General features: G+C 33.5%; 3 protein-coding genes across 6 annotated transcripts; 1 reads left to right on the top strand and 2 right to left on the bottom strand.

Annotated features, from left to right (window-relative positions):
- The first annotated feature begins 4,388 nt into the window (after positions 1 to 4,388).
- LOC115982786 (NADPH-dependent aldehyde reductase 1, chloroplastic-like) lies at positions 4,389 to 6,532 on the top strand. The gene is made up of 4 exons (XM_031105500.1): positions 4,389 to 4,862; positions 5,372 to 5,473; positions 5,508 to 5,782; positions 6,115 to 6,532. The coding sequence occupies exons 1-4, from the start codon at positions 4,740 to 4,742 to the stop codon at positions 6,527 to 6,529; spliced, it is 915 nt and encodes a 304-aa protein (XP_030961360.1). The 5' UTR covers positions 4,389 to 4,739; the 3' UTR covers positions 6,530 to 6,532.
- Positions 6,533 to 8,985: 2,453 nt separating this feature from the next.
- On the bottom strand, positions 8,986 to 13,805 carry LOC115982141 (mevalonate kinase). The gene is made up of 5 exons (XM_031104664.1): positions 13,419 to 13,805; positions 12,081 to 12,324; positions 11,732 to 11,985; positions 10,704 to 11,117; positions 8,986 to 9,395 (listed from the first exon to the last, which is right to left on the bottom strand). The coding sequence occupies exons 1-5, from the start codon at positions 13,549 to 13,551 to the stop codon at positions 9,277 to 9,279; spliced, it is 1,164 nt and encodes a 387-aa protein (XP_030960524.1). The 5' UTR covers positions 13,552 to 13,805; the 3' UTR covers positions 8,986 to 9,276.
- Positions 13,806 to 17,815: 4,010 nt separating this feature from the next.
- LOC115981526 (amidase 1-like) lies at positions 17,816 to 22,106 on the bottom strand. Of its 4 annotated transcripts, XM_031103729.1 has the most exons (10): positions 21,968 to 22,056; positions 21,766 to 21,815; positions 21,276 to 21,428; positions 20,768 to 20,892; positions 20,563 to 20,688; positions 19,885 to 20,067; positions 19,380 to 19,527; positions 19,078 to 19,246; positions 18,189 to 18,332; positions 17,816 to 18,069 (listed from the first exon to the last, which is right to left on the bottom strand). In XM_031103729.1, exons 3-10 carry the CDS (start codon positions 21,284 to 21,286, stop codon positions 17,917 to 17,919), a joined length of 1,059 nt encoding a protein of 352 aa, XP_030959589.1. In that variant the 5' UTR covers positions 21,287 to 21,428; positions 21,766 to 21,815; positions 21,968 to 22,056; the 3' UTR covers positions 17,816 to 17,916. The 4 variants fall into 4 exon arrangements, with proteins under 4 accessions (XP_030959589.1, XP_030959586.1, XP_030959588.1 ...); XM_031103726.1 differs by lacking the exon at positions 21,766 to 21,815 and having other exon boundaries at positions 21,968 to 22,106; XM_031103728.1 differs by lacking the exon at positions 21,766 to 21,815 and having other exon boundaries at positions 18,189 to 18,323; positions 21,968 to 22,106.
- Between the last annotated feature and the right edge of the window lie 2,410 nt (positions 22,107 to 24,516).

Genomic DNA, 24,516 nt, shown 5'->3' with positions numbered 1-24,516 from the left:
AAAAAAATAAAAATAATGTAAAAGGAATTGCATGGTAAAATAGCACATAGATCGCAATCCTGATTTGAGAGGACCAATTTTGTGCAGAGTTTGACATAGAAGCCTAGTCAGTAAAATAGTCCAACCAAGATCAGGCCCATGACTTTTCTACTCTATCTCATTCTCATCCCACATGAGGCCGAAAGCCCACTTAAAGTTGGAAGGCCCAGGAGAGGATTTTGATGCTTTTTTAAGCCCAAAGGAAGAAGAATCATGTGAGCTCGGAGTACATGCATTTTCATGACCTTCAGGGAGTGTTTGGTATATGTTTTCAAACAACAATTTTTAGTTTTTAAACAACATTACACGTATTTTTACACACTTTTTCACCCATGCGTATTTTCACACATGTTTTCAAGAAAAGAGGTGCTACGTCCACAACATTTTCACAACAAATCATAAGTGGCTAGTTGTTATTGGTTTAAATTTGAACCTAACACTAAGATTATTTTTTTGCCCCAACAATAACAACCTGTCATTTAAGATTTGTTGTAAAAATGTTGTGAATATATCATTTCTCTTTCAAGAAACATATGCCTATGCTGCAAATTCCTTATTTGACTCCCATATTTACACTGTAAGTTTCATGCAAAAATAGCATTAAATGCTCAGAAGCATAATCCCTTAAATCCAGCAGCTTCATTAGGCTAAAACCTTCAAGGAGAGTCAAGTAAGCACTAAGCAACCTTTCTACTAATCCAATTACCCAAAATCAATACCAAGCCAAACCAATTGCATTTTCTCATGAAACACACGGCCCAAAATTACTAGAACCCAAAAGACCCATCAAATTAAGAGCAGTGAGATTTTAGACACCCTTAAAAGACCTCTATAAAAGCTAAGTACATGGGAACATGAAAAAGGCAAGGGAAGAGGAAAAAACTTCACAGAAGATTAGAAAAAGGTTCATAAAACCTTAACTTTCATTATATCATCCCACAAAAACATAACGTTCTTGTGTCAAATACAGCGAAGGCCAAAATGAGTTTCTTGGATCCTTGATCATTTGTGAAGAATCCTCATTGTATTTGCTTGCTCGTTGTTGTAGTCTTTCCCTTTTAACTATTTTATTTTCAAGTTATTGCTTTTGTGTGGAATTCTTGCAACACTGCCGCTAGCCTTCACCACAATACATGTTTATGAGAGTAGTGTACTCAACCCTGTCTCGAATCTGGGGCTAAAAGCAGAGTCCAAGAGCATTAGCATGAGCTCTTGTAAAAAATTTACCATTTAACACATCAAAAAGTTACTATATCTATTTTAACACACTATTTTATAATACACTCCACATTACATTTTCTATTTTAAGATTACAACATATTAAAATAATTTAAAACAAACCTCATCTATATTAAAAAATTAACAAAACAAATATATTTTATCATGTGGCCCAATCTGAGAGAGAGAGAGAGAGAGGACTTGGGGTGTGACTCGTGGGAGAGAGAAAGTGGAAAAAAAAAAAAAAAAAAACACCAAAATACCAAAATATGTTTAGCACATATAACATTTTCTACCCATTCTAAAAACATATAGCATTGTACTATTTATCAATGCTAAATTTTTTAGCATTTAGAACATTTGATGTGGGAGTTTTTTGGTGTACCATTGGCATTTGACATATCTATTGCTAGTGCTCTAATCCAAATACAACATCATGATGCTAGTGTTCTAATCCAATTACAACATGTGGCAAGGTAAAGAAAAAGACCCCCAACACTAGGGAAGGGAATTTAGTTGCTAATGTTAGTTGTTGCTAACTATGTAAAGGATTGTGTTGATACAAGATTTGCCTTGATTTCTTTCTCCCAAAAAAAAAAAAAAAATTGCCTTCGTATTTTTCCGCCTTATTTAGCTAATGATGTACTCTAATTATAAATAAATAAAGCTTTCAAATTTTGTCTTTACAAGAAATTATTTATTAATGATTGAAAAAAGTGAAATATAAAAAATGGAATATTTAATTTAACAATAAGCTAGAAAGCAGCTAGGTAATTTTTTTTTTCGTGAACTCTAATTAATTGACGAGAAAATGAAGAAGTGGGAAAGTCTATATCATGCATATTTAATTGTAAAAATTAAAAGATAGGGCTCTTTATGACTAAGTTTTTTTTTTTTTTTTAATTAAAGTTATACATTATGAAAAGGTTATTTTCAGTTTCTTGAATAGAAGGAAATATTCTTCTTAATATTTTTTTTGTCGTTGCTTTAACAATTCAATTTTTAGTATATTAAAAATGTATTAGTTTATTACAGAAAAAGTATATATTAGTATGAGGGTCTCATAAATAGGGGAGGTCTAAGATTAACTTCCTTTTTCTTTTTTCTTTTTTTGAGAAATAGATTAACTTCCTTTCATTTGTTGATAATAGTTTTTTTTTTTTTTTTTAATGTCACGCCCTAAGGGAAGAATGTTAACATATTCTTAATCTATTGAGTTTACGGGAAGGATTTTAAAACCGAAATTCAATATTGACAAGATTCTTACTTTCACTTCAAACTACATTAGCCTCCCAAATTTTATATATATGGGTACTAATTTTAGCAATTTTGTTTTATAAAATTACATTTTCCCCCCTTAAAATATCATTGATTCTTGTATCAAAACAAAAAAAAAAATCATTGATTCTTCTAAGAGTATTGTTATGGTCACAAATTTTTCAATAATATTTTTACAAATTGTTAAAGTAACAAATTCTTATTGATTCACATTTGGGCTCATCACTAACATTATCAGCAATTTGTAAAAAAGTTTATAGTTCAAACACTTTTCTCATTTTAAAGACCATTAAAAATTATAAGTCTAAAATCTAAAAAAGAAATACACAAGCCCAAAAAAATTAGTACAATAACAAAAATTACCGATAGTAAAACTAAAAAATATAAAAAATTAAGTCTAGTTAAACAATTTTACCTCAAACAAACAATCTGACCCTTTAAAAAATATTAAACAACTAGTAGCTATGGCAACTAAGTAGCAACAAAGTCGGAGGCTGAAGTCACTGCATACAACCAACAGGAAAGCCGCCCCCTTAACTCTAAGTTCCAGCTCCGTCTCTACTTAAGATTTAGCCATGTGGTAGCACTTAACTAAAAATACACTTTCATCCTAGAAGAAAAAAGCCACATGGTTGAATTTTAGAGAAAAGAACCTAAGAAAAAGCATCTAATTAAATACTGTACCTAAGTTTTGTGCTAGAGTATATGTCAATATGTGCTTATTGATACTGTCTTTGGTGACAAGGAGAAGGAACAAAACTTTCTTAGAGATAAAGAGCGAGTATGGAGCCAATTAAAGGGTTCTCCCTAGGCAATCCCTACACATGCCATGACCTACTTCAAGCTTCCAGATAGTTAATTTATGCAAGGAGTTAAATTCCATAATGAGTTATTTCTGGTGATGAGGGCAATGGAAAATGGAGCAAGTTACCTTTGGATGAACTTTGGAGAAGGTTTGCACAGCAAAGAAAGCATGGCTATATGGGGTTTTGAGACTTTAAAACTTTTGTAATTTGACAGTAGTGGTAAAACAAATGTTGGTGACTAGTGCATAATAAGCATTAATTGTTAAGCGTAGCCATTCCTTATATGCTTTGCAAGATGCCTTACATGGGTTAGGTTTGGTTGGTATGTTGTGTTTATCTATTTTATGTCTTGTAAAAATTATTTTATCAACTATTTAAGTTTTTTTTTTTTTCAATAAATCATTAAAATTCACATAATACACCCGTATTATATTCCAAATTATTGAAAACTAATTCTCAAAATACCAGAGTAAATTAAACTAAAATAAAATAAAATAAGGGTAACAATATAAACCTAATGGAAAAAAAAAATATCAACCCAAACCTATCATGACATCCAAACATTGGCTGTATAAACCTATTAAAAACAGCAAATGAATAAGAGTTTTTATTCTCTCACATCTACTTTTATGTTTTAAACGTGAACATTATCTTTTTGCCTTTTAAAACGAGTACATGAGGTAAATATTTGTGTAAATGAGTGAATACAATCATGTAAATAAGTATGGCCAACTAAAAAACCTATTAAGAACTCAAACCAAGGGACCTAGATAGATCAAAACAATCAATCATCCTACTACATTGTCTTCATTTCCCACCCCCCCCCCCCCCCACACAAAAGAAGGATCAAATTCTAACTAAGGCCTATACATATTGGGCTTTCCTGGATCAGTTCTGGACCTTGACCTCCAAATTCAGGTGAAAGATAATGACACTGATCAGTTAGTAGTACCTTAATAAAAAGAGTACTTCCACAGATCCACAATAAAGTACCCAGTAGATCACCCAGATTCATCCTAGAAACTCCCCAATAACCCATCCCACCTCTTGCCTCTTACATTGAGTCCTTATTTTCAAACCAAAATGTCCGATTCCACAGACGTGTCCGCTGCATGCGGACTCACCTGACACGTTGACACTTCCTCACTTCACGTATCCACACGTGCCCACATTCCACACGCCTATATATAACTCAACTATTTGAACCATTTCCACCATATATGCATTTCCAAAGCCTCGATCTTTGTAAGCTTTCCGTCTTTTGTCTCTGTCTCTAGGGCCTTAGCAACTAGACCTTCTTGTTTTCCTCCCAAAACCCACCTCAAAACTCACCGGAATACTCTCTTTCCGGCAACATTTCCGGTAACTCAGAGACCCTTTAGAGTAGTGTTTGCAAGAATGGCTTCAGGTGGTCAGAAGTTTCCACCACAAAGGCAGGAGAGGCAGCCTGGGCAAGAGCATGTCATGGAACCTTCCCCTGAATTTACGAGCTCAGACTACTCGCCATCCAATAAGCTTCGAGTAGGATTTTTTCCTGTTTCAAAATCACATGCATACAAATAATTCATGCACACGTATATACTTAGGTAACTCCACATGGAGTTTATAAACAGTTGCTTTCTTAATTTTTCTTTATCACAGCTGATAAAAATAGTTGTTTTGGATGATATATATGATACGTAGAAAGCCTATAACATATGTATCATCCAAAACAACTATTTTAGTTGGAGGTCATTGCCATCCTTGAAATATTTTTACTTTCCTGAGGCTCAGTAGGTTAATTTTAGTTTCCAATGAAGAAAATTTATTGCCAAATTATAAGTACTGCAATTCTTTTCTTTGTGATAACTTTCTTTTAACTAGAGAGAGTTAAATCTCATGTGGAACCAAGAATTTCATTTAAAGAGTACAATCATGATTTCTAGCTATTCATTTCAGGCTGGCTTATATTGCACAACACATTTTGTGATGGTATTTCTAGCATTGCATGCATGCACAATAGTAGTAAAACTAACGTGAAAGTTTTGCAGGGAAAGGTAGCGCTAGTGACTGGTGGCGACTCCGGGATTGGACGAGCCGTGTGCCACTGCTTTGCTCAAGAGGGTGCAACCGTAGCCTTCACGTATGTGAAGGCTCAGGAGGACAAGGATGCGCAAATACGTGAAGGCTCAGGAGGACAGGGATGCGCAAGACACGCTCCACATGCTCAAGAAGGCAAAGACTTCTGATGCCAAAGAGCCTATGGCAATAGCAGCAGACTTGGGATATGACAACAATTGCAAAAGGGTGGTTGATGAGGTTGTGAATGCCTGTGGCCGGATTGATATACTGATCAACAATGCTGCCGAGCAGTACAAATCATGTTCAGTGGAGGAGATTGATGAGGAAAGGCTTGAGAGGGTGTTTAGGACCAATATCTTCTCTTACTTTTTCACAGTGAGGTAATATACAAATTCATATATCTGGCTTAAAAAATGTCAAAATTGCTTAGGCTAGGGAGGACCAGGATTTCCAGTTTTGTTCTTGACTTCTTGGTTTTCTTCTGGATATCTACCGTAAATAAGTGTTATAAGCTTTTAGTATTGCACAAAGCATGATTGTAACTCTACTAGTCTATTTGATGTCTTATTAAAATGTTAAAACTTAAAAGTTGATTATTGTCGCCTAGAAATAAAAGGTTGAGTTCTCAGAAGTGAAGGCCTAAGTGAATAGAGTGAAAGACTGACGAGTATTATGTGTGCTTGACGATTTTGATATTGGTTTTTGGTGATAGGCATGCTTTGAAGCATATGAAGCAAGGGAGCTCCATAATCAACACGACATCTGTGAATGCATACAAGGGAAATAAAAAGCTGATAGAATACACAGCAACCAAAGGTGCAATCGTGGCTTACACTAGAGCTCTAGCCCTCCAGCTTGTAGAGAGAGGCATAAGGGTCAATGGTGTGGCCCCTGGACCCATTTGGACCCCATTGATATCATCATCATTCAGTGAGGAAGAGTGTGCTAAGTTCGGGTCTGAAGTGCCTATGGGCAGGGCTGGTCAGCCTATTGAGGTTGCTCCATGCTATGTCTTCCTTGCTTGTAATCATTGCTCCTCTTACATAACTGGCCAGGTTCTTCATCCTAATGGTAAGTTCAATTTTAAGCTGCAATTTGTGTATGTTCTAGTACTTATAGGTAGATGATTGATAACCCTTTATTGTTTCTTTTTTGGGGGGAAATCTGTTTTACAGGTGAAACTGTAGTGAATGCTTGAAGGGACTGTGGAAGAGTGTGTTTGGTGCTTCCTGTTGGTGGCTTTTTATAGTAAGTTTTTTGTGTTGTATGGAAGAAAGAGTGGTAATTAGTGTCTACAGGTTCTTTTGTATGCTCTAACCCCAAGAGAGCAGTATGGTGTTAAATGGGTACTTGGCAAGTTGTTAATCTGCTGTATGAAAATTAAGAAGCAATAGAAGCCTTAGTAAATCAAGCTTTGTTTAAGTTGTAAGTGATCTACTTGTTGTAAGAGGCTGTCACCCTGTTTCTCTTCTAGTTTAATTTCTTAAGCTATGAGAGCCAAAATATAATGTACTATCAATTAGTATTTGAAATGGTCAATGTTTCTCTTCTAGTTTAATTTCTTAAGCTATGAGAGTCGAAATATAATGGACTATCAATTTAGTATTTGACAAATGGCCAAAGTATGGTTTATGGTTTATGGTTTTAACTCTTAAGAGGTTACTACTAGGCTTGCCTGCAGCAGAGCAAGGCTGACCTATCATCAATAAGACTAATTACAAGCACTTGGCCAGGACATCAAAGCCGAAAGATAAATGGAGAATTCTAACTTAGAAATGAAGGTCACGGAAAAGATGGATCCTATATGGACTTTATACGATACTGCACTGGCAATATTCAGCTTAAGATCAATACAATCCTATATGGACTTTATACAATACTGCACTAGCAATCAGCTTAAGATCAATACAATCACAAGAAGTTCACAACTATTGAAGTATCACTATGCAGTCTATGAGGTTTGCGAGTCCCGTAAACAGTGCACAAGACCCACTAGAAAAGCAGAATAGTTGTTGAAACGCACTTCTAAAAAAAAAACTGAAAAACGCAAACGCTGGAGCAGATCATCAGTATCCAAACGGTCAAAAAAAACTGAAAAACGCAAACGCTGGAGCAGATCATCAGTATCCAAACGGTTACTTAGTGTGAATTTCAGAAAGAATAAAAATTATCACACTTTTATGATACGGCCAATGTTTTTAGCTCATTCGATAGGGGTTCTGGGATTCAGTCTGACTTGGAAGGAGCCAGACTTGATCTTGACAAGTACCTTTCACTGTCGGTGCAGCTTCTCAGCCATTTCTTTTTTCAGTGTTTTAACATATTTCAAGGTTTCTATTCCAATAATAAATCAAGATTTGTAAAGCTTTAAGCCATGCACTTGCATTTGACTAACACTACTGAGTTGAAACTTGCAGTTAAATCAACAGATTGCATTATAAAACTTGTCACCAACTTTTGAGATTCAAAATGAAGGTACAGTTTGGGACAGCAAGATTCCATTACAAATCTTTAGTCTGGTTTGTGGACTATGACTAGAGGATATAACAAGTAAAAGAAGTAAATTTGATCCATTTTGTATTATTTTTGTTTAATTTGTATTTTCTTCGGAGTAGTGAAGAATGTGAAACACTCCTATGGTGGGGGGACTGGTAGAAAATTAATACACCAGAGAGCTAACATTCCTTGGTTGTTCAATCAGAATCTTGAATGTGACTTATAGGAGGTTCAAAATTTTCAAATTAAAATTTGAAAGTTTAGAACTGTTACAAATTTTACCAATTTCAAATTGAACTTACACTTTTATAATCATATAAATTTAAATCCTAAACATTTTGGGTTGATAAGGGGTCTAAATTGATATGATTTTTAAAATTCAGGTTTAATTTGACAGTTGAAACTATAAAGATAGGTTGTTATGATATGATATAACAATAATAACAAGAAGCTTTAATTTTTGTGTCAACTATGGATCCTTAGCATAATAGTTAGGGTCGGTTACATGTATTTTTTTCCTCCATTGCTATAACATGATGGAATGGGAAAATTATCCCATGGAGCAGCTCCATGAAGCCACTCTCTCTCTCTAATAGTATGTGGGACTCACATTTGTGGGTCTTGCATGCTGTCAGAGGATGGTCTCATGTAACGGCTCCATATGATACCTGATGCAATGGGCTGATAAACAGTACACTATCCTGGGTTTAGGACTACCTTCACATTTCCAATACACCTATTAAAACTAAAATGTTAAACCAAATGGATTGTCCAAACTTCAAAGTATCCCCAACATTGATTGAACTTAGTCATTGTATTAAACTACACGATTTCTATCAAACATTCCAGGGAAAATCACATCAGCAGTTTGATGAAATGGAAAATTAGAGCAATTGGAATTAGTGGATGTCTATCCTTAATGGCTAGGCAGACAACACTACAATGAAGAACCTCTAATGGGACTTCATATAGTAATATTGCTAAACCTTAACCATGTAGGTTCTGTGAAGTGTATATAACAATGTTAATGACTTCATATAGAGCATGTAAGCTGCATGATAATTATCAAGTATCTTTCCCAAAGGAAAAGAAAAAATCCATTTGTATAAAATTGGCTTACTTCATAAGTAGACAATCTAAGATCTACAGAGGAGAGAAAATTCATAAAACTTTTTTACAATTGTCTTACCCGTGAAGCAACAAGGTGGATATTCCCGAGACTTCAAAAAAATAATAAATTAACTTAAATTAATCATTCTAAGGACACAATTATTGTACAGAAAAGATAGATCAAGAGGAAAACGTTACAGCAAAGCACACATTTTCATGCTTATTATTTGACATCAGGGATTTTACTCTTATTCATAAATAAGGAAGATCAGGATGAACCACTAAAGCTAACCTCAGCACCTTTCCCACCTATTGCTGCAATCAAACATTGGAAGCCGCATGACTCCAGCTCCGCAATTACCTTATCAACAACTGTTCCTGATAGCACTGATTCATGTGGTTAAGGAAGCATCTGAATATGAAATTTAAGATAAAGCATATCAATAATATAGCAGCATCCTGACATTATTCAGAAAATCCAAAAGCTTCTAATTTTGTTCGGATATAAAAGTTGAAAAGATGAAGTTTCTCCATGCTAACGTATTTTTATTTTTTATGAATAAAAGACTCATATAGAATTATATAGGTGTTACCAATGAGCTCTAGCTCAAATGACAAAACCTCCCTAGTAAGAATAAGGTGGAGGTGAAGTTGCAAGTTGAATTCCTATCTAGTGTGTGAAAGTTACCAAAAAAAAAAAAAAAAATAGAATTATTGCTTCTATGGGTAGTAAATTCTATTCAAAGTAAAAGTTTTAATGCATACGATGGCTATAATACATCCTCTCATCAGATTATAATAAGATTTCAAAAGAACAGTGAAATTCAAGAAAGAATAACTATGAGAATTTCCAAAAGCATGTAACTAGTCATACAGAGAACAAAAGGCCTGATGCAAAGCCAATTGAGATCCATGTGCAACTTACACAAAGGCCAGATGCAAAGCCAAATACTACGAATGCACTCTAGCTCAAATGACACCACCTTTCTCTATAAAGATAGGATAGAGGGTGAAGTCATGGGTTCAAAACCCACCTAGACCCAAATCCCATTGGGCCCTCTCCTTTATATAATTAGCTCCTCATGGTGATAAAATAACTTCAATTTCTTATAAGACTGAAATGGTACAACATCCAAGTAATGCTTGACTCAAATGCTTTTGAAAGTAATGAGACCAAGCAGTTTCTGATTAACCTCTATTTGACAGTAATAAGGTTTCCACAGACCCCACCCCCCATCCCCCCTCTCTTTTTTTCTCTTCTGCCCCCACCACCACAAAGAAAATCTTTTCCAAGTTCTCTGTTGATGAACTTGGTGCCATTCCTGGCACAGAAGGCCAATGACAACTCCAAATATAGATGGGTGCAAGTTGAGAGCTACATAGGACAAGAGGATAACTGGAACACAAGAAAATATGAGGCATTGTTCTTGTAGTATATAACCCTCCCCCGCTGGAGAATTTCTAGTACAGAAATTCCTTTTCCTACAAAAGTTTATATTATTATATCATGGAAACTGATGAGGTCAAATCACCATAGCTATATATCTACACCATGACTTCCACAGCCAACCAATAATATAATGGAAACTAAAACAAGCATTCACAATGTACTAAAAATAAGAACCTGTAGAAGAAAAAATAGGAAATTAAAATCCTTGAAATTAAAATATATAAACAGCAAGAGGAAATGGATACGGGTTGGCAACAGCGTCAGAACACAGCCTCCACCCCCAGCTCCTGTCAATTTGGAAGCTAACTTGTACTTCAATGTTGTCCTAAGAACAGTTTCTATTGAAGCATGGCTGACTCCCATACACTGGAGAAGACCTTGATTCATTTCCATTAACTCTTCTATCTTCTCTTCCTTCTCTGTTATGGAGAGTTCATCAGGGGCTGGTGACTGCATAATGGTAGACAATTCGTTGCTGATAGAATCAACTGCATTAAACACCAAACTCATGGCATCTGGGTGCCTTATGGTCCTCTCTGAAACACCAGCAACTAATGCCTTTGTATTCCTCCCAACCTTGGTGTTGGTAATGAGCATTTTGAGTGGCATATTGGACTTGATGAGTGTCAAATTACCAGACCTAAATTTGATCATGTTGCCTGTTGCATTCAAATTTAAGGCAAATTCAAATGCAGTGACCTTCTTGCGTTTGGGAGATAAAGAAAACAGCATACTGTATGGTGAAGTTGACAAACATATTAACACAAAGTAGTTCTCCCTTTTCTTCCCTAATTTTATTTTTTAGCAGGAGGTGCATTCATGGAGGAAATGGATATGAAATGTAATAAATTATTGAAAATTTCTACACCGTGTACAAGTTTAATGTGTGTGTGTGCAGGTCATTAATATTGTGTAGATAACACATGATTTATTCAAGTAATTCGACAACAATTTCTGCATAGATTAGGTTATAATGATGAATATAATATGAGAATGTATGACTCCCATTCCACAAAACAGGCTGATTCACTTCCACTCATATTCAATATTGAATTCATTCTCCCTTCCACAAGTAGATTTTTCAAATTACCACCACTTTTACAACTCTTTCATATTACCATCAATAAAGTAAAATACTTACTTCTAAGCAGGCACAAAGTGAGATGTCAACACTACTCAGAATGATGAGCAACAGGGAAAAGACACTTCTTAGGCACAAAACGTTGATTAAAAAAGGATAGATTTGTCTAGCACAGCTCACAAGATCACATACCATATGTGCTGACTGTGTTGTCGAGTCCAGATGGCTTTCCATGGATTATCTTTTCACCTTCAAAAGCCCATTTATTTAGCAATTCGAGCTCACTTTCCCCAAATGCTGACCACCCCTGCTGGCTCATATCCAAACTCACTGAATCCGAGAAAGAAAGCAGAGCAGCTGAGAGTGCAACACATAATGCGGCAGATGAACCCAAGCCTGAACCCAAAGGAAGCTCAGAGGTGATAACCACCGTAGCAGGCTTAAATCTGATATGTAAAAAAAAAATAAAATAAAATAAAAAGTCAGAGTTAGATTTCTAAGAAAATAATATTGAAAAATGCAACCATTAATGGAAGTATACCCATGGATACAGGAGTACAGCCAGAGAAAAGCTGAAACTCCAGAAGCAAGTCCAATTTTTGCTTCTGGAATATTTTGCTCTTCAACTAGTGCTGCAATTGATTTCATGGTCTCTATTGAGCATGAGGCGGGTTTTGAAGAGAGCAAACTTCCCACTTCAGGTAGTGCATCTTTGATTCTAGCAACTGGCCATGAAAATTCTAATGCCAAATCCTTGAGTTGGAGTCTTAAAAATTCATCATTGTCTATAAATAAAAGCACAAAAAATCAGTGACAGATTTAACAGAGAACCTGAAGAGAAATGAACAAGAATTTTACCGGAATAAAAAGAAAAAAGAAGTGCAAATTTGCAGAAATCTCAAAAAGACCATAACATATTTCATAAATTTAATTTGGTCCCTAGCTCTTCAATGTATGTTGCAAGGATAAAATTCTTTTGAACTAGTGTATTAATAAACATTGAGCTGTTAATGTCCAGTGGTCCGTACCTTTCCTTCTCTCTGTAAAGATTTACCCTTTTTTTATTTTTATAAGTCTCTGTAAAGATTCACCTACTTTATTATTGTGTATCTTTTGCCTTCTAAAAGGAATACCATAACAAAACACTGTATCACGCACACACTGAGGGAGAGGAAAAACACAAATGCTCAGAAAGGTATACTGCAATCAACAATTCAACCCAAAAAAAAAAAAAAACCTTAATAAATGGTAAGCAATTATAGTATGTCTATCCAAATCAACAATACATCAAAAACCAGTAACGTTTTTCACGTGGTCAACACAGTTGAAACATAGAATCACTCATCATCAGTTTCATCAAATCTGTTTCTCAGCGTTTGATTGGTGAAGACTTTCTTTTTTTTTTAAGAAAAAATCTTTCTTTCTTGTTTTTTTTTTAAATAAAAAAAATTTTGTAGAATTTGTTGATAAGCTGAGAAAGTTGTATAGGTTGGAACTTGGAACAGACATCAATGAGCACTTTCCACAAACAAAGCAGTTTAACAAAACCCAATTTAACCCAAACCCCAAAATCACAAATCCTAAGCACAGTAACACACAGAGAAAAAACACAAATGCTCAAAAGGGTATATTCCAATCAAGAAATTAAACCCAAAGTAAACAATCACAGCAACATAATGCAGCGCACACATCACAAAACCACAAAAGCTCAAAAGGGTATCCTGTAATCACCGTTTCAACCAATACCCAATTCAACTCAGTCCCAAATCTCCCATCTTTGTGCCAATTCAGCACAACCCCACATCACAAACATTAAAAACAAAACAACCACAGCAAATAAATAGCAACAAAAAGAGAGACACAGAGAGAGTGTGTGTACCAGAGGGAGTGGGAAATCGAAGAGAAACATAGGTGTAGAGGTCAAGGGAAGCAGCCACCGCCGTGGATCCGTGCACCACAGCATGCTCTCCGGCCAGTATGATTTTCCCTGGAGCTCTAGCTTTCACTTCCATTGTTTTTTTTTTTTTTAATTAATAAAAAAAAACAATATATTTTCACCAAATATTTTTCCGCCAAATTTTGGTGCTGCTCCTTAAATTCTTGTTACTCTCTCCGTAAGTTCATAAACGTTGAGAATGCACGTGCAAGTTGTTAATAACTTAATAGTGAGAAAGACTGACTGATAGAGCACTTTTTTTCATTGAATTGGCGGAGTGAACAATAATAGTATCAATTTTATGTAAGTGCAAAAGTACTATAGACGAAAAAATGTTTGTTGTTGTTGTTTTTTTTCTGCTTAGAGTTATAGATGTGTTTGGTTTGGTGAATTGTCCACCTAAGTTATGGCGCGTGGAAAATGAGGTACCAATTCAGCTAACTAAAAGTTTGAAATACTTTTTTTTTTTTTTTATAATCCTAAAAGTTTGAAATACACAATGTACTGAAGGATGATAAATTATGGGTGTCACGAATCCTAGATATTATAGTCCTTTATCCATCATTCAAAAGAAAAAAAAAAATTTAATTGTTAAACAGGCTCAGCAAATTATTCAGCAACTAAAAAAATAAATAAATAAATAAATAAAAACTCAGCAAATTTAAATAAGTGTGAGTCTTTTTAGACGAGGTGGATTCATGGAGGAATTATACAGTCCTCATAGCCTCATAGTGGATCACGTCACTTGTTTACTAATCTATTAAAAGACTCTTATTTGTTTAAAATTGTTGAGTTTAATTAACAATTTTTTTTATCATAAGTTGACTCAATAATTTTGAACAAATGAAAATCTTTTAGTAAAATAGTGGATAAATAACGTATTCTATTATGAGAACTGTATAATTCCTCTCATCCTTATCTTGAATAGTTACGAACTTCCACTTCCATCACATTAGTTTAGGTATGGTCTCTTATCTTACTCCCACTTATTTGTCAAAAGTTTGGAGGATGATGCGAGATTTTAGCCTCGCCCCACGCTGCGTTAATAAAGGATATAATTCTAAATTTTGCATGCCCTAAATCTCTATTATTTAAATAAACAAATCAACAATAGCTTATTTAAATGTGTGGGATATTAAGATTTTTGTTTTTGTTGTAATATTGTCTTGTTAAACACTTGGATAATATTATTCAATTTTTGTTAAAAATTAGTTTAATTTGATGGGATAAATTTAATTGTAATTTCAAGTATATTTATATTAATGAATCAGAATTATTAAAAAAAATTAAAATAGTTGCGCGGCAAATTAACTCAAAATAGAATTTTACAGGACGAATGGAGCAAAGAAGTTTTTCTCTTCATACGAGGAGAGGCAGGACAACGATATAGTAAGACAAAACCATGCGGGGCGGGATGAAATCCCATCCTTAGTCCCCGCGCCTCCCATTTCCATCCCTACTAATTCCCCATTACTATCAAATTATCAGGAAAAAAAATTCTCACTTGCTAACTCATAAGTGTATATTTAAATGAGTTTATTTTAGTTACCTTATTTTTGTTTAATGTGTTTAGGGGGAAAAAATACTTTTGAATATGTACATGAACGGACACCTTGAAACTAAAACAAAAAAGCACTAAATCACATTATTCCCATCCTATCCCATAAACAAAATTTTGAATAAAAATTAATAATTTAACAAATATTCAAATTTTAGTGGGCAAGAAAATTATAGAATTAAAATTTTTTGGTGAAGAATCTAGAATATAAATTTAATTGTAAAAAAAAAAAAAATGAACTAGAGGATTCAAAATTTTTTTTTCTTATTGTTTTTTGTTTTTAATTTTCATATGAGAGAGAGGGAGAGAGAGAGAGAGCATGTGCCCTTTTGATAGGTAGTCACTCTCATATGGATCAATGAATGTGAGCATGAGAACCTAGAAGCACATTATAATTAATTTAATTGGTAAAGTTCTTTGTGATCGAATAAGGCTTGAATCTGCCTATACTAAAAATAAATTAGTATATTAACTTGATGATATAGAAAAAATAACCATGAAATTGATTTGATTGATATGATCAAATCCCATATTAAAAAAAGAAAAAAGATTTCTATCAAAATCAATCTACCTATGAACTTATGACATCTTGCATAACAATTTTGGCACCATAATAATATAATACAATTGGAAAAAAAAAAAAAAACTCTAAATTAGAAATTAGGGTAGCCTTGTTGGAAAAATTGTTTATTAACCTCATGGACACTTTCCCAAAACCATTAAGGTTAATGAGAAATTGATTTTGTAAGTGTTGGCCCAAAAGTTGCCCTTATTTCAATGTCTGTTTGTGTACACTTTACTTAATTCCAAACCAATATGTTTATTGGCTATTGCACTTTTTTGAACTGGTGCAAGTTTGTAACAATATTTCTATTCACTATTGCATTTTTTTTGAACTAGTGCAAATGTTTAACAATACGTCTATTTAGCATTGCACCTATTCTAAACTTTTGCTAGTATGTCTATAAATAGACATCCCTCATTTCATTTAAGTTAGTTTATTCATTCATTTCATCAGAGTCTTCAAAGACAAAGAGAGAGAGAAAATTATGTTCATTGTGCAAGGAGATTGTAATGTTTTTTCTACGTGTTGTTGATCATTTTATCTTAAGAAGTAGATGTCTGAGAGACTTAAAGCATTACTGAATAAATAGTGTGAGGAAGAAATCTGGCTTAAGGAGATAGTGTCAAACATTAGTCTTCATCAGTTTTGTATCAACCATTTTGCATTCATTTGATCTGTAAGTTTTATTATATTTTCTCTTGTGCGTTCACACATAAATTTGTGTATATATTGAATTTTTTTTTTAATCTTGTTCACAAAATCACAAAAGTAAATTATTTGTGAAATAATTCCACAAGCTCTACTAAAGAGTTTCAAAAAAATTATCTATTTATTTTAAAAACAGTGAATTTGATTTTATCACATAATTAATACTAATTTAAATAGATACCAAAATTTTAATTATCAATGTTTTGTTTAAATCTAAAGTCTAAACAGGGGGTATTTTTCTATTGTGCTTAAACAAAAAATTAAGTTAATCTAATAAAGGACGGAATGTTTATAAGAAATAAGGTTAGATGATCATTGAATAGTATGCAAGCTCATTTTTACTTTGTTGTGTCAATTGTGTGATTGGGTGTTTCCATTCGATCATCCTAAGTCAACTCACGTTCATGATTCATGATTCAACTCCAGCACCTTAAATATTCATGTTCCATTTGATTGGGTCGTGTTTTGCACGACGTTGATAGGCGCTTGGGTTTCCTTTTTCTCCACCAATGTGGGTTTACTTCCATTATTTTTTAGAGGTCAAAAGCCCATCATATTTAGCAGTCCATCTTTGATCATATTTGTTTATTCCACTTTCAATGGAAGATGATTGAGGGAGTCTACACTCTACAATACACACCTACCTACCTTCTTGTTGACTATGGGCCTCATTATTGTGAACAATTTTTCATTCTGTTCTGTGAAACCAGGCCTAATGTTTTTCTTAAAATAAAAAGGGAAAAAAGTCAATGTGAGTCCATACAACAAGAAATCACATGTTGCCCTTTATACTCAAAAGATGATGTTTGTGGCACATCAATCTTCATCAACGTTTTCACTGTGCTTGCTTTTCTGGCTTGCCACTAGAGAAAACAAAAGGGAAAAAAAGGGTAAAATTTGAAGAGGATGTGTGAAGTTAGAATACTAATTTGTATTTTTCTTTCACTTTCTCTGCATAAGCAATAAACCAAACAAAAAATATGTGTATGTTGCTTCATTTGATCGTTTGGAAGATGAAGATAACTCAAATCTAAGACCTTACTACTTTTTAAGGTTGAGATAATATTGATTGAACTTTTCTTCTTCTACTCTTGGAAAAATAATGAAGCATAACTGATCTTCCAGATTTCCTTCTATACTAAAATGTGACTGTTTTATGTTTACATAAACATGAGTTCGTTTTTAGATACATCGACAGCATACAAAGTTGTCATTCTGCTAGCCATGTTATGCAATAGCTCCTATCTTTTTTTCCAAGTTATACTATCCAATCTCCAATCTTAAATGATAAATTTAGATAAGTAAATTGTTCCAAACCTTAATCTGTTATCCCAAAGGAATATCTAGCACATTATTCTTGATTTTCTCAAAATGAAGATAAAACTGGAGAAAGTTCTGGCTACAAAGTCAATCCATTAAGTTGGAAATAACACAATATATTGATGATCAAGTAGTTATTAATTAGTTACATTTCAGTGTGACTTAGAGAATTAAATGTTTCAAGAAGAATTACCTCTGTGGCACAAAAGTGCAAGCAGAAAGCCCTTTCCCATTTTTTTTAATCTTTGAGTAGGATATAAGATTTACAATAAAACAGGGACTGAAAGAATTCAGTAACCCTTTTTCTCAGCAACGCCAACCTCTTCTTGGAGAGTGTCATAAAGAATCTCAACAAAATTAAGCAGGAATCCATCTGAACCATGTTTCGCCAACAAGGAAATTGCCACAGGAAGATTATCATACATCCCTAGTGGTATGCTCACCTGTAGATATGCAGAAACAAATTTATGTGGTTTTTCAAAGGTATTAAGATAAACAAGGAAAACGTAAAATTGTCATGTATTACAACAAACACAGAGAGAGAGAGAGAGAGAGAGAGAACTTGGCAGAATCCAGATACTCCAGCAATTGACTGCAAGCTAGAAGCCTTGGCACGAAAAGCTTCCAATGGAATTTGATCACTTTGTAGTTTTGGTGGAGGCCCTGGAACCGTGGGAATTGCCAGGACACCAAAATCCTGAATAATCTTCAGAAGTGTTACTCAAGCTAGTAGAGAAGTTGAATTCATATATTAGAGATGGTGGCACTTTCTTTTGCTGCAATAGGTTGCTTGTGAGAGCAAAGAGAAGAGAGATGCAGATATGGAAAACTATGATTCCTAAAGTTACTCAATTTTGAAATACAAACATGAGGTCATAACTGTATGCTACTCTCACTACCCTTACCACTTTTCAAAAATTTTAAACTCCATTCAGTTCCTTTGGAAAGAAGATGATTACAACCATAGTGGAAAACAGAAATTAATATTGTTCTTGCAACAAACCAATATATGTAATTTTCTAAAAACAATCTGTAATTCTTCAAGAAAAATATTACACTTGAAATAGGCAGGATATGCCATCTTTTTTTATATCAATAGCATGATAACACTTTTCCTTTGAATTCAAGAGAATATGATTGAGATGTGTGTATATGATAGAAGGAACAAATGTTTTAAGTGTTGAAATTCATTTTAAATGCATAGATATTATCTATGACTTTTTATTGTCTCTTTTGCCTTAAGGGTGTTTCTCTTTATGGAAGATGAGGTGTGTCCTATTAAGAGGCATACCATCATGCATACAAGCACATAGTGCCATCTCATAGACAACCATTATCACATATTAAGCTCCAAACTTATTGTTTATAAAATTTAAATTGTGGGATCACGGGATCTCCACACAGCACAATCCTAGTTTTATGAAACATTCAGCGGACAAGAAAGAGAGTACCCCAAGAAGAGCATTCAGAGCAGCACGTAGTTCAGTCTTCACAGAGTGACAAACATCCAAATTTTCATCTGTTGCCCTAAGGGCTTCCCGTACACGTTCTGATATTCCAGGACCTAAATCAGGTTTGACAGTACTAATCCACTCGCCATGGTTATTCTTGAATTCATACCTACGCTTTAAAAGATTAAGAATTTCAGGAACCACTGTTTATATAAGAACAATATTTTCATCTAAGCAAGTTCCACACCAACATCACAGTCATTCAAGTCATTTGAATTATATGAGCTAGTGACCATCTGCACCTTAAAAGCAACTGTACTGCACTTGCAAGAGCTGCCAAAGATGGTATATTATACTCTTGATCGACGTTTCCCTTGATCATAAATTGTTTTAAACTTGGAAGTTTTTCCTTGACATAGTCCCCAAGGACTGCATGCTTTACCAGATCACCTGCATTATATATAAAAATATGAAGTGACATCTCATATAGTGGAAAAAGGTATTTATCCAGATGTGTTTGATGCAGAATAACAATGAGATATTACTGCATGACATAGAATTGATGATGAGCGAAGCTTTCTCTTTTCACAGCATTTGAGAGGTATCTTTTGCAGCATGGCTAAGGAGACAGTCTAGTTAATTACCATCACTTTCAGGGGGATACTGCAAAAATTCACTATAGACAGTGCTTTTGTTCTTAAAATTATAAGGAAGTAAAAACGGATTTATTTAGAATTTATATGACGTATGAATTCCTCCCATGTATAGAACTACACAAATAACAAATTATGTGGTCAATGTACTAACCCCCAAATAACTTGTTCACTGATTTAAGAAGAGGTTCAGTAACTCGATCACTTGGAATGGTTGAAAGCTGGAAACAATCTTCAGCGATAATTATCTGAGAGGGTATGACAGGATCCACCTCAGGTAATTGCAGTAGTACTCGTCCAACTCTGTTCAAAATCATAGGATCTCTAGCAAACCATCCTGGATAAGAAATTGGTGTAGGAAAAAAAAAATATTTTCCATTAAAAGGACAAAAATAGAGCAGGAATTACTAATCACACTATTAAACAAAATAGAAGCGATTCACTGTTTTATCATGTAAAGAATAGCTGAAGATATGATTTGAGTACATCACTAAGCTTCTAGACAAACTACTACTGATAGCTTAAACTATATTATTCAAAAGTATTTGAAGTTATATGAATGCATGCATACACACAAACAGACACAAATTCTAAAGTAAGCACAGGATAATTTGCAAGAATGTAAAACAAGAAAACTTTGGTCATGAGACATTGAGTAAAAATGCAAACAACACAAGTTCTTGTTGCATCGTTTTCTAAACTAATGTGCCAATGTCAACAATATCATTGCCATTTGGCATACTTTTCAGGTGCAGAGTTGAATTTTTTTTAGATATATCTAAATATTTAGTTAGACATTTCAAATCAAGCCATCAAATACTTGGTTCCTTACCCACACTATCAAAACTCTGTGCCATAGGAATTACTCCAGTTGTAGAAATGGCACCATGTGAAGGCCGAAAGCCAAGAATTCTACAATGCGATGCAGGTATTCTTACACTTCCTCCAGTGTCAGTTCCTATGATAGAGAGAACCTTTTGGTTAAATTTATTGAGGACAAGGAAAGAAACATAAAATTGTCCACAAAAGAAACTCACCTAAGGAGAAATCAACAAGCTTTGCACCTACTGCAACAGCAGATCCACTGGAAGATCCTCCAGGCACCCGATCAGGCGCACATGGATTTTTAGGTGTGCCATAATGTTTGTTTTCTCCATTCATACTGCCAAAACAATGTGGTCCTTCAATCATATGCCCCACAATAATTATGATGTGAATGTTCAAGGACATTCCTCTTCTTCTTTTTAAAGATGAATAACTAAGTGAGAGGCCTCAAGTATTTAGGAAGCAATTAGAAACCGCACAGATACGTACCGTGTGAAAAAAAAAATGTTTAGACTAGGGATATGCCATACATAAAGAAGTGGTTATAATCAAGAATTGAAATTGTCATTATTTCCCCAAATAATATTAGTTTTACAGGAAATACAAACTCATTTCTAATTACTATTATGAATCATAAATTTCTTTCACCCACGCCCCCTCATACCCCAAAAAAAAATGTTAATAGATGGTAATCAAGTTACTGATTTTTTTAATACTAACCTGTATGCCATTTCGTCCAAGACAGTTTTACCAACACATGTTGCACCTCCCCTTAAGACAGCCAAAACGGCTGGGGCTGTTGATGTGGCAGCCGGATGAGTCCTCGCCCAGTCAGGATTTCCGAACCCAGTCACATATCCATCCACATCAAATCTGTTTCCAAATAAAAAACTTCAAGAAAAATCTAATACCCACAACACACCCACAAATTATTCTGCAAAACAACAAATAAAAATACCCAATTGCTGATATTAATATCTGAAACTGATATTGACCGGGACTCACAAACACACATTAACACACAAATCTTCTAAACAACATAGATAATCACAAACAATAGCTGACATTGATGCATAGGCTTGCACACACACACACACACACACGAAGAATATAGATACAAACATAAAAATACACACAAAGACAGAAACTTTAAACTTCATTAGAGCATGGATTAAACCCAATAGTTAAATTCATAAAAAAAGTATCTCACTCTGAATTTCATTATTTCAACTGTACATGATTCTGCAAGCACCCAACACACTTCCAAAAAAAAATGGAGAAAACCCAGTTGTTAAAATGATGAATGAGTCCAAAAGCAGAAGAAAAAAAAGTACGAAAGCTTTGGATTTTTGGAGGATATAGAAGAGAGATAGATAGTATAACTCTGAGCAAAGAGTGTAATTAGGACTGACATGTCTTTAACAGCAAAGGTGAGTGAATTCAAAGGAAGCTCACGGGCTGATGAGCTTTGTTGTAGAACGAACTTCTCCATGAAAGCTCCATAGTCAGTGTCTTTTGCCATGACTGAGCTCTCTCTCTCTCTCTCTTTCATCTTTATGTTTAAAAATAGAGAAATATATTGTTGGTCTGTAATTTTTACGAACGGCGTCGTTTTCAGTCCATAAAATTTTTAGTCCATTTTTTTTTTTATAGAAATAAAATTTTTAATTGTTATCTATTTCTATAAGACTATATCTATAATTTTTTATAGATTTTAATTGGATTCTCAATTTTACGTCATATGTCCTATTTTAATTTTTAATTTTGTGTCAAGTGAATTATTGAGTATAAAAATTAAAAAGTCCAATTCCAATTATATTTTAAATTGGATTTCAATTGGAATCGAATTTTTCGCCACATGTGCATCTAAATTTTTTATTTTTGTGGCAAATGAATTATTAGGTGTAAAAACTGAAAAGTCTAAATCCAATTAAATTCTAAATCATATGTGTGTGTGTATATATATATATATATATATATATATGAGAAATCATTATATATTTTAGAAATTTGTAGTTTAAAAAAAGTGTAAACTAATACCATATATAATTTGAATATCTTCTAAAAATTTTAATTGTACATGTGCATATGCACGATACACACTAATATATATAAATATATATATATATATATATATATTAATAGCCAAAGATGAGAAAAAATCTAATTAGATTTCAAATTGGAATTCAATTAGAATATAATTTTGTACCAAATGTCTCATTTAATCTAAATTTTTAAATTTTTGTGCCAAGTTAGTTAATTTAGTGTAAATATTGGATTTCAATTAGGATTTAATTTTGCGTCATGTGTTCCATCTAATCTTAAGGTCTGTTTGTATTGGGCGTCTGCATTTGCGCGTCCGCGTTTCAGCCCCCTTTTTTTTTTTAAATCAGCGTGTTATGCACTGTTCATTGGCCATGAACAGTGTATTTAGGCCAATGAACAGTTCCAAACAGTAATAAACAATTAAAAAAATATATATTGATTTCAGTTTTCAGCAAAATAAGTTGTATCCAAACGCACACTTAGTTTTCAAATTTTTGTGCTAAGTGAGCTAATTCAGTGTAAGTATTGGATTTCAATTGGGGTTTAATTTTGTACCATGTGTCCTATTTACTAAGTTATTTTAATTTTTGTATCAAATGAATTAATTTAGTGTAGAAAATGAGGAGTTCAATATAAATAAACCATAAAAAAACCTAATCATATAACTAACTCTTTATATAAAATTAGAGGAAGAGAAAGTTTGAATGATTTTATATTTATGATACATTTTTTTGTGTAACTACAAATAATTCAAATTTATAAGTCATTTATGTAACATACATACATACATACATACATACATACATATATATATATATATAACCAAAGCTTAGAGGAAAATTCAATTATAATCAAAATTGAATTTTGCTTTTGTTTGTTTTCCATACAAATTAAATTATTTAGATTTTTGCTATTGAGATAGATATGTTTGAATTTTCATTTTTTTTTTTAAGTAATGCAATAAGACCTGGTCATGTTCATCCTTACTAACATTCTATACAAAAAATGAAATCTTTTTAATGATCTGGATTTTTTTCAATCACCTTAACGAAGAAGGTGGACTTCAACCAAGTCAGCCCTTCTTATGAAGTGATTATGGAGATTTCCAAAAGAAAAGAAAAGTCCATGGTGCTCATATTTGGCTACTAAGTACCTCTCTCATGGCAAAAATAAATGGACCAACCCACATCTAAAATATCCTACATCTAGAAAGGTATTGTTTGGTATAGAGAGACTTTTAGGCAAAACTTGGGTTAGACTTTGATTGGGTAATGGTAAGCATCCAAAGACTTTTGTAATGATGTTTCTGTTATTTTTTTTCTCTGTACTAATGGGAATTTTTTTTAGAATTTTTTTTCTATTTAGATATTTTGTATGTGAAGATCTTAAATGTAACAAATTGTAATTGAGTTGAGTGATCCCATACACCTAACCCCATTCAATTTAGAAGATATTATTGGATCAATTTATTCTTTTATTTTGTGTTGTATTTAGTAGAATTTCATAGAGAACAATTGTGAATTGATATTGTATATGTGTAGACACCTTATTTTGTACCCATTAATAAATTTTGGTCCCCGAACCCAATGATGAGCTTGACATATGTCAACCAAGGATAATTAAAGAGTTCACAATAATTTGGAAGTAATCACAACTTAAAAGTGCTCAAATCGCTTTGAAATCGACACTGAAAAATGACATTTGCTCACTATTTTGATCATAACTTTTGATTCACAAAGAATATTTGAGTGAGATTTATTTAATTGGAAAGAAGACATTCTGAGCTTTAATTTGAATATCAATTTTTCCTAATTTAGATTTCTTTTGAGTAAGTTATGACCGTTTGAAATTGGGCCATCAGAGCTGTTAGGAATTAGGGTATGCATACGCATGAATCAAGTGTGCGTGCGCACAC

The sequence above is a fragment of the Quercus lobata genome, chromosome 3 (genome assembly GCF_001633185.2).
Source record: "Quercus lobata isolate SW786 chromosome 3, ValleyOak3.0 Primary Assembly, whole genome shotgun sequence".
In the NCBI taxonomy this organism is placed as follows: domain Eukaryota; kingdom Viridiplantae; phylum Streptophyta; class Magnoliopsida; order Fagales; family Fagaceae; genus Quercus; species Quercus lobata.
Note: the sequence above shows the minus strand (reverse complement) of the source record. Positions and strands in the feature narration are given on the sequence as shown.